Source organism: Esox lucius, chromosome 7, assembly GCF_011004845.1.
Source record: "Esox lucius isolate fEsoLuc1 chromosome 7, fEsoLuc1.pri, whole genome shotgun sequence".
NCBI lineage: Eukaryota > Metazoa > Chordata > Actinopteri > Esociformes > Esocidae > Esox > Esox lucius.
The window spans coordinates 25029708-25038747 of record NC_047575.1 but is presented as its reverse complement, the minus strand read 5'-3'; the positions used below and the strand labels follow the sequence as shown (position 1 = coordinate 25038747).

Below are 9040 nucleotides of genomic sequence, written 5' to 3'. Positions count from 1 at the left end.
CTAATGCTTTGGAAATTCATTTGTACCCTCCTCCTGACAGATATCTTTCAACAATGAGATCCCTCTGATGCTTTGGAAGCTCTCTGTGGACCATGGCTATTGCTCTGAGATGCAACTAATTTGATTAATCAGAGTCACTTTAAATGATGGCAGGTGTGTAATGACTTCTATTCAACATAAGTTTGAATGTGATTGGTTAATTCTCCTCTGACCTCTAGCATCAATAAGGAATTTTCGCCCACAGGACTGCCGCATACTGGATGTTTTTCCCTTTTAACACCATTCTTTGTAAACCCTAGAAATGGTTGTGCGTGAAAATCCCAGTAACTGAGCCACATCCCCAGTTATAAGAGGGAGTGCACACTTTTTATTTTTCATTTTACCCCTAGAAAATTTCTGTTATTCTTTCAATTGAATTGTTCACATCATATGTCACATTAAAAGTGGAAACATTTCTGACACGATTTACCTGTCTCATTCTTTAACATCACAAAAACCTGCCATTTTAACAGGGGTGTGTAGACTTTCTTTAGCCACTGTAAGTCTCAGACAAAGTAAAAAGAGTGTGGTCCACAAATGACTGAATTAAAGACCAGAATCTCAATCTGCCATGTTTCACTATTTTAGTTTAGAGCTTAGTCCATACCAAAGAATTATGATTGGAGGCTGTACAATGATTTTCAAATAGTACACAACAGTGATTTCTGAGGATTTTCCCTTTTAATTAGATACCATATTTAGCAAAAAAATATGACTTAAGTATTAAAATCTTCAAGTAAACAATATATGTCGCTCTGTATCAATCATAACTCACAGCCTGGTATGAAATACAATAGCCACGCCCACAGCCGAGTCCACATCCTGTCCATACACTACAGGCAGAGGAAATGCTCTCTCTGCTTCCTGTCTGAGCACTGCGTTTTGAGATAAGGCACTACCACTACCCTTGATACTTTGAACTCCAGCCTCCAGCAGAGAAAGAGGGTTCATCATAAAAGTGATATTGTCCAGAATGCCACGGCACACCGCTCTGGTAATGTGTCCTAGTGAAAGGTTGGAGGGGTGGATGTTGGACACCTGGCCTAGGCTGATCGGGTCGTGTCTCTCCCCCAGGATGGTAGGACTCACCCTCAGGTCACTACTGTCCACCCCCAGGGCACATCTGATCAGCTTCTCATATAGACTGGAGTCGCTCGATTCCACCCCTATGAGCATATACATACATTCATATGTATATACACATATACATACATACATACATACATACATACATACACATACATATATATATATATATATACACATACATACATACATATATATATATATATATATATATATATATATATACACATAAAACAGGAAGAATGACTCATTAGCGCTCTCTCTTTGATTTACCAGGGCTTCTGTAAGTAGCAACACTAATGAAAATTAATAAAAGGTCAAACAATTTTGTTATAGCACCAAAAAGATAATATATTGAGACAGAATTTTCAGTCATTCAAGGCAGAGTACTCTAATGCTGGAATAGGTATACATTCTTCATTTATGTTCTTCCAAAAGTGCACTTGTGGGGACCACAGATTTTGGTCTGTCACTCATCAACATGAACTTTGGTTGACACTACTGATCTACTGAAGAGAGGTAAGGTGCTGGCGGGGTGCACAGGGCGATTAATGGCATCAGGGTGTCCACTTCCCTACAGTAAATCCATTATATCAGTTAACAACATGGCTTACTAATATAATATGTTGGTCAAATTAGATGGCTTAAAACACAGAAAATTTGTCTGAGACGTTCATGTATTTTGGGGCTTACACTTTATTGTTATATATAAGATGATTTGGGAAGTGTTCACCAGAAGACAAAATAAGGCAATAATTCAAGTAAATCACATGATCACCCCATTGAAAGTTACAAGCTCCTTCAAAAACAATGTTTAAAAAAGGTGACCTTAAAGCTGACAGATTACCACCAACCACAATCAAAATCAAAATTAGTTTTAAAGTGTGTAGCAGGTTGTTTTGGGAGGGGGGTGCACTCCCTCTCTTTTAATAGGCTAAAAGTAGCTATCACTCTTATATTGTCTTCTAAACCAACGACGAAGTGGTACTTTTTAGCTGAAAAGAGATATCAGATGGAAGATCATGTGACAGAAGTGCAGCTTTAATCCAGTGGTGGAGGCATGTCATGGGCTGAACTACATGCCACCAGGGGCCGCCAGGGGCCACCAGCGGCCCACATTCCTAGTAATAAAAGAACACGGGTCTAAAAGAAGCTGTGAGATCTAGTTCTACGTTTATACCAGGGGTGTCAAACTCATTCCACAGAGAGTGTAGACTCTGCAGTACTTTGGCTTTTCATATCAACTGGTGTCTAATTAAGACCTACACAATCAGGTGATGGGAGCTAAACAAATTAGTGACCTCAATGAATCAATCAAGCACAAGGTAGGAGGGAAAGAATCACAGATACGCGGGCCTCCACAGAATACGTTTGACACCTGTGGTTTAACAGAATTTAATTTGCATATCCACATGGCTTTTCTGTGGAGTAATTCTGATCACCTCCTCTTTGTGGACTTCTTAGATCCTAACACAGTAGGTCCTCACTGACATACCAACTTATGTGTCAGTAATTGTTTCGTTCCAAAATATTAAGTAAGAATAAATTAGAGATAAATAAGAACTAATTATTTAAAAATGTAATAGTTTTATTTTAGCAGAAAACAAATAAAGACTGACTGAACTAATATTTGTAAACTTGGAATGAAATATTACTGACATATGAGTTCGTACCATTATTATGATTTATGTTGTGCTGACCTCTCTAATTGTTTAAGCAGTTACTAAGTTAATTTAATTAGTATTATTTAGTGTATTTTCTTTCCCTAACAACCTCTGATTTGGCCAACATATTAGATCAGTAAGTCATCTTATTAACAGATATAATGGATTTACTGTAGGTGGACACCCAGGAAACTGATTTATAAATGGTTTATGACTGATGGCATTGGTTGCTCTGTGTACCCACCCACTTCCTTACCCTTTAGCCTAATTGTTTTAATTTGGAATTGTAATCTGTAAATCGGTGGATCTAAGATGCACCTTACCCGATTGGTGGATGAGTGACAACCAAGACTGTACCCCCTATACATTCTGCTTGGAAGTAGAACCATGTTATACTGTAACTGTAAGAAAAAGGCTGAGTAGATTAAACATTTGTGTATAATACCCTGATGTATTAAAACAACAAATCATATATAAATGTGCTCTATGCATTTTTCCTTCCAGATTTTAATTTCTAACTTTTATAAGTTTGCATTATTCTCAGGTGTTAACATAGTTGTTGAGCCTTGCTACGGCATGTGACACAAACAGAGTTTACCCAGCTCGTTCATCCAGCCACTCAGCATGCCTACAAGACTGGCCATCACATTTCCTCCATTGAGCGATGCTGCAACCGCCAAGTAAGAGCCATCGAAGTAGGGAAAGTAGAAGATGGTGGAGGTGGGATCAGCGCAGTTTGGCGGGGTGAAGTCAAGTGGCATAGCATAGATCAACTGAGCAGAAGTGCTTATATTGAGAACTGAAAAGAGGGATATAAATATTTACCTCAGTAATCAATGATCAAGTCGTGAATTCTAAATCAAGCTCCCCCAGACAAATCTTTATGTTTTACCTTTAGATGAACAACAACTACCCAATGAATACCTTTTCGTTCTCACTGTAGAAATCTCTTTTACACTGTACGACATCTGGTTTAATGTGTAATCAAAGCGTTGAGTGCCACAATTTCAAAGAACAAAATATATAATAAATAAAAAATTGGTGCTACAACATATTTGAAAGATGAATTTTCTATCTACCCTACTAAATACCTTAAGTTGGATTTACAGTTGTGCTCAATAGTTTGCATACCCTGGCAGTAATTGTGAAATGTTATACATGGATTGCTATCCTTTTGAGGTTTTCCACTCCAAAACCAATTGATACTAAAAAAAAAACATATTGCAACTCTCCAAGAACAGGGTTGGAGACCTATGGCTTCCATCTATCCAATTCTCATTCAGCATCCTCTTGGCATTCAAAGTTTAGACATCCCCTCTTCCCCAAGCTGTACCTGCATCTGTCCTGTCAGTCATGGAGGAATAGACAGAACATTGGAGGTCCCCTAGGGCTGCCCCCACAGGTGTGTTGGCGGGGACACCATGCCACTCACAGCATGTCTGTCCAGCTATACAGCCAGATGGCACACACTCAGGGAGGAGGTGAACAGGAAAGCCAGCATCCTTCAGACTAGAGTATGCCAAAACACATGCAATGTTAGCTAACACACATCATAATATAATGCAAAACAGATTTTTATTATGTTGAGTATGTAGTATATTAGTAATAAAGATATTTTTATATCAAAAGCCATATAATAACACTGCTACCAGAAGAAGACATTTTGCTCACATGTCCATGTTCCACTGGTTGGTGGCAGTGTTGAAGTAGCCCCAGCTGGCTGCATTTTGGCCAGTCATGGCACAGCTTTCCAAGCCACACAGCATGGATACAACATAATCATGGATGGTTCCAGCCACCGTGAAGTCAGACAGGAACCCTGGCCTGCATTAATATATTGAAAAGCAGAAAGACAAGATTTTTGAACCTATTAGTCTATAAAGAAATGCCCATATGATCAATACTGTTGAGAAATGCCAATATGATCAATGATAACCTGGTGGAATAGGCATGCAATTATTCTATGCGTGCACATATCAGGGGTTGACTGACTGTATATGTAGTATACATACACTCACCTAAAGGATCATTAGGAACACCTGTTCAATTTCTCATTAATGCAATTATCTAATCAACCAATCGAATGGCAGTTGCTTCAATGCATTTAGGGGTGTGGTCCTGGTCAATACAATCTCCTGAACTCCAAACTGAATTTCAGAATGGGAAAGAAAGGTGATTTAAGCAATTTTGAGCGTGGCATGGTTGTTGGTGCCAGACGGGCCGGTCTGAGTATTTCACAATCTGCTCAGTTACTGGAATTTTCACGCACAACCATTTCTAGGGTTTACAAAGAATGGTGTTAAAAGGGAAAAATATCCAGTATGCGGCAGTCCTGTGGGCAAAAATGCCTTGTTGATGCTAGAGGTCAGAGGAGAATGGGCCGACTGATTCAAGCTGATAGAAGAGCAACTTTGACTGAAATAACCACTCGTTACAACCGAGGTATGCAGCAAAGCATTTGTGAAGCCACAACACGCACAACCTTGAGGCGGATGGGCTACAACAGCAGAAGACCCCACCGGGTACCACTCATCTCCACTACAAATAGGAAAAAGAGGCTACAATTTGCACGAGCTCTCCAAAATTGGACAGACTGGAAGAATGTTGCCTGGTCTAATGAGTCTCGATTTCTGTTGAGACATTCAGATGGTAGAGTCAGAATTTGGCGTAAACAGAATGAGAACATGGATCCATCATGCCTTGTTACCACTGTTACCAGGCTGGTGGTGGTGGTGGTGTAATGGTGTGGGGGATGTTTTCTTGGCACACTTTAGCCCCCTAAGTGCCAATTTGGCATCGTTTAAATGCCACGGCCTACCTGAGCATTGTTTCTGACCATGTCCATCCCTTTATGACCACCATGTACCCCTCCTCTGATGGCTACTTCCAGCAGGATTATGCACCATGTCACAAAGCTCGAATCATTTCAAATTGGTTTCTTGAACATGACAATGAGTTCACTGTACTGAAATGGCCCCCACAGTCACCAGATCTCAACCCAATAGAGCATCTTTGGGATGTGGTGGAATGGGAGTTTCGTGCCCTGGATGTGCATCCCACAAATCTCCATCAACTGCAAGATGCTATCCTATCAATATGGGAAACATTTCTAAAGAATGCTTTCAGCACCTTGTTGAATCAATGCCACGTAGAATTAAGGCAGTTCTGAAGGCAAAAGGGGGTCAAACACAGTTAGTATGGTGTTCCTAATAATCCTTTAGGTGAGTGTATACAGGAATACTATATGTAGTATAGTATTCCTTATAATCAGCTGTCATCTTGTGTTACAGTCTAATGTACCTGTGTCTCATGTACCAAAAGATAGTGGCACAACCAAAGCCTGTGGCTATGCTGAGATGTGATTCTGGTTTTGGAAGCGTAGAAAGAAAATCCCTGTTGCAGCGCCCATCCTGCCAAGTGATCAGCTGACTGGTGTCCCTAGGTGTGAAGAACTGAGAGCTGTCTCCACCTATCCAATCACAGCCTACAGGTAGAAAGTGTCAGGACATGTCTGAATAAGGTGCATCAGTCCTGCAGATACAGGATATTACATGCATGTACTGTCTCAATGAGTGAGGCTGACCCATACTTAAAAGAAAAACTATATCATATAGTTCTTATAGTGGGTAGTTCAAAATAAAAAACAAATGACCTGTTTTGGCTTTCCAGAACACAACACCATGCATTTGTCCCGACACCCCAATTCTGCTGACGTTCTGGAGCTTGTCTTTAGGCAGGGAGGCAATGCACTCATTCAAAGTTTTTATGATTTGTCCAGTAACCTGCTCATTTGCCTGCAATCATGTCATCAGAAATGTCAGATATTAAACTGCCTGCTTGAATTAGCTGCTAGCTACATCCACTTCTTGACATACATTCATGACATGAATGAAAATACAGTCAAACATCTCCTCAATGAGCTTAGTTCAACTGTCGTACTCCGTTAGAAGAAAAAATATATATACCCTTGTTTAAGAATTTTTGTGTGGCTTTTAAACATAACAGAGTGGTCACGCTTTGTTATTGTTTTAGGTTTCTAGCTTGTAATGCGATCCGAGTGCGGTGTTGTCATCCGTTACGTACATGCAGTTCGTCGCTGATGACATGTGCCTTGGATGGTAAAGAGCAGCTGTCCGTTACCGTTCTTGAGCTAATGTCCAGTAACACAACTTTGACTGAAGAAGTTCCCATGTCTATTCCAAGTACATACTTCGGCATGTTTACTGCTTAGCTTGGCCTGTTATTTACTGTAGCCTACTTATTATTGATGAGTCTCACCTAGTAATAGAGCAAAGTTCATTAGGTCACAGGTCACACAAATATATAAACCTTAAAGATATTAAAAAAGAAAAGAAAATTAAAAATATAAATAAATAAAATGATCAGAATTGTGTAATTAAACGTGATTAAATGTACGTAATAAAAAGGAAACAATTCACACAAAACTAAGCCCCAGAATGCATTTAGCAAGAAAATGCCATAGAGTAGGTTAGAGGCCTCATGTGGTGAAAGAGTGGCTGCTCTATCACCTTGCATCTAAACTAACGACTATTTGGTTATGTGTCAAAACAAATGTAGGTGACTGCCTACGAACTGAGCTACCCATTGCCTTGTATAAATAACAACTTATTATTTTTAGAGCTGTCAGTCAGAATTTCCCTATGCAAAGTTTTTTTTTTTATCCTCTCGACTGTCCAATGTGTCGGTAGCAATCGCTTTGATTCTCTTTAACCCGGTCAATTGGTGGAACTTTCAGCTTCATCCTTGTTGAATATCAGTAGCGGATATATATTATACTACATTAAAATAGTTGTTGTCTTCTATTACGATGTGCATACCTTTGTCCAGACTCCAACTCAGAATTTGATGGAGCTATTGACTGAAATAGTATTAACTGCAATTTATTATGACTCATACTATTTCAGTGATTAGTGGTTGATTTGCGGACGGGCTATTTGTAAGCGCCCTCTAACGTACTCCATGGTAGCATCCGGTCGTATCTGCTCCAGTTACTTAGCTAGCGTGAAAAAAAACATAGCTGTTTGAACACTGTTTTATGTCTATGGTTAGAATTATTTCTGTAGCTAATTACATTCCAGTACGGAAGGTGTTAGTAAATACATTGATACAGAAATCTAAGTGTCACAAACTATGTCCATCTAATGTGTTTTTGAAATAGACGAAGCTGCGCTGTATATATTTTTTTCATTCGGTAAGTTCAACCACTAGCTAACGTTAGCTAGCTAAAATTTGCTAGCCCCGGTCCGGCTAGTTAGTAGATGTCGATTAGCTGGCCGGCTAGTTAGCAATCTTAGCATGTAGCTACTGACAAAATGCTCGATTAAGCTACAAAATACAATGGCTAATTTCATATATATATATATATATTAGTTAACGGCGTATATGCAGCAATATAACTTGTGAATTTCTTGTGTCAACAACTTTTCAGCAGCAGCTGTCATCTTTGGGAAAATAGCAAGGTGCAGACATGGCCTCGGTCGTAGCGAAACGAGAAGGACCACAGTTCATCAGTGAAGTTGCTGTAAGGGGCAATGCAGCCGTGTTGGACTACTGCCGAACGTCGGTGTCTGCTCTGTCCGGTGCGACAGCTGGGATTCTTGGTCTTACAGGACTGTATGGATTCATCTTCTATTTCCTCGCCTCGTTCCTGCTTTCCATTCTTCTCATCCTCAAGGCCGGTCGCAGGTGGAGCAAGTGCTTCAAGTCTAGGCGGCTGCTTTTCACAGGAGGTCTTGTTGGAGGACTTTTTACCTATGTACTGTTCTGGACTTTCCTCTACGGAATGGTGCATGTTTACTAATATAGTTCACCCGAATGATGAGAACGAGCTCGTTTGTTTATAGATATAGCCTTACTAGGTGTTTGATAAATTGTGTATACACCTCTATAAAAAGTTGAGGAATTTCTGTCAGAAACTTTATACACAAATTCCATAGTCACATCTTTCTCTCATGCACAGAACTGCTGCTGTATGTTATTGATAATCTCTGCTTTTTTGAAATGTAATATAGCAGAATGTACCACATGTTCTAATCTAGCAGCTAATAAAATGGTGTTAATAATGTTAGATGACGAGGTAATAAACATATTGACAGGTTGAAGGCTTGGGGTGATTTGACTGATGCTCAAGGATTTTTAAAGTATTGTGGATCCTTTCAAATAAATAAGTCCATACAACCTGTTTGTGTAATTTATTAATTTGATTGTTCTAACAATGTCCATTTGACATA

General features: G+C 39.5%; 2 protein-coding genes across 4 annotated transcripts; one reads left to right on the top strand and one right to left on the bottom strand.

The window, feature by feature from the left end:
• Positions 1 to 317: 317 nt before the first annotated feature.
• On the bottom strand, positions 318 to 7061 carry shpk (sedoheptulokinase). Of its 2 annotated transcripts, none has more exons than XM_010905128.3 (7): positions 6873 to 7061; positions 6442 to 6583; positions 6090 to 6273; positions 4461 to 4613; positions 4123 to 4298; positions 3388 to 3588; positions 318 to 1205 (listed from the first exon to the last, which is right to left on the bottom strand). In XM_010905128.3, exons 1-7 carry the CDS (start codon positions 7005 to 7007, stop codon positions 811 to 813), a joined length of 1386 nt encoding a protein of 461 aa, XP_010903430.2. In that variant the 5' UTR covers positions 7008 to 7061; the 3' UTR covers positions 318 to 810. The 2 variants fall into 2 exon arrangements, with proteins under 2 accessions (XP_010903430.2, XP_019903426.2); XM_020047867.2 differs by having other exon boundaries at positions 6755 to 6964.
• Positions 7062 to 7768: 707 nt separating this feature from the next.
• On the top strand, positions 7769 to 8987 carry emc6 (ER membrane protein complex subunit 6). 2 transcript variants are annotated; one of them, XM_010905125.5, is made up of 2 exons: positions 7769 to 8001; positions 8242 to 8987. In XM_010905125.5, the coding sequence occupies exon 2, from the start codon at positions 8278 to 8280 to the stop codon at positions 8608 to 8610; it is 333 nt and encodes a 110-aa protein (XP_010903427.1). In that variant the 5' UTR covers positions 7769 to 8001; positions 8242 to 8277; the 3' UTR covers positions 8611 to 8987.
• Positions 8988 to 9040: the final 53 nt, after the last annotated feature.

Excerpts from the sequence above, each read along its gene's own strand:
- emc6 (XM_010905125.5), top strand. The coding sequence starts at position 8,278 with ATGGCCTCGGTCGTAGCGAAACGAGAAGGACCACAGTTCATCAGTGAA.
- shpk (XM_010905128.3), bottom strand. The coding sequence starts at position 7,007 with ATGCCGAAGTATGTACTTGGAATAGACATGGGAACTTCTTCAGTCAAA. Across the intron at positions 6,274-6,441 it reads GTTCTGGAAAGCCAAAACAG|GCTGTGATTGGATAGGTGGA; the intron begins GTCATTTGTTTT and ends TTCTACCTGTAG. Across the intron at positions 1,206-3,387 it reads TGGCTGGATGAACGAGCTGG|GGGTGGAATCGAGCGACTCC; the intron begins GTAAACTCTGTT and ends ATATGCTCATAG.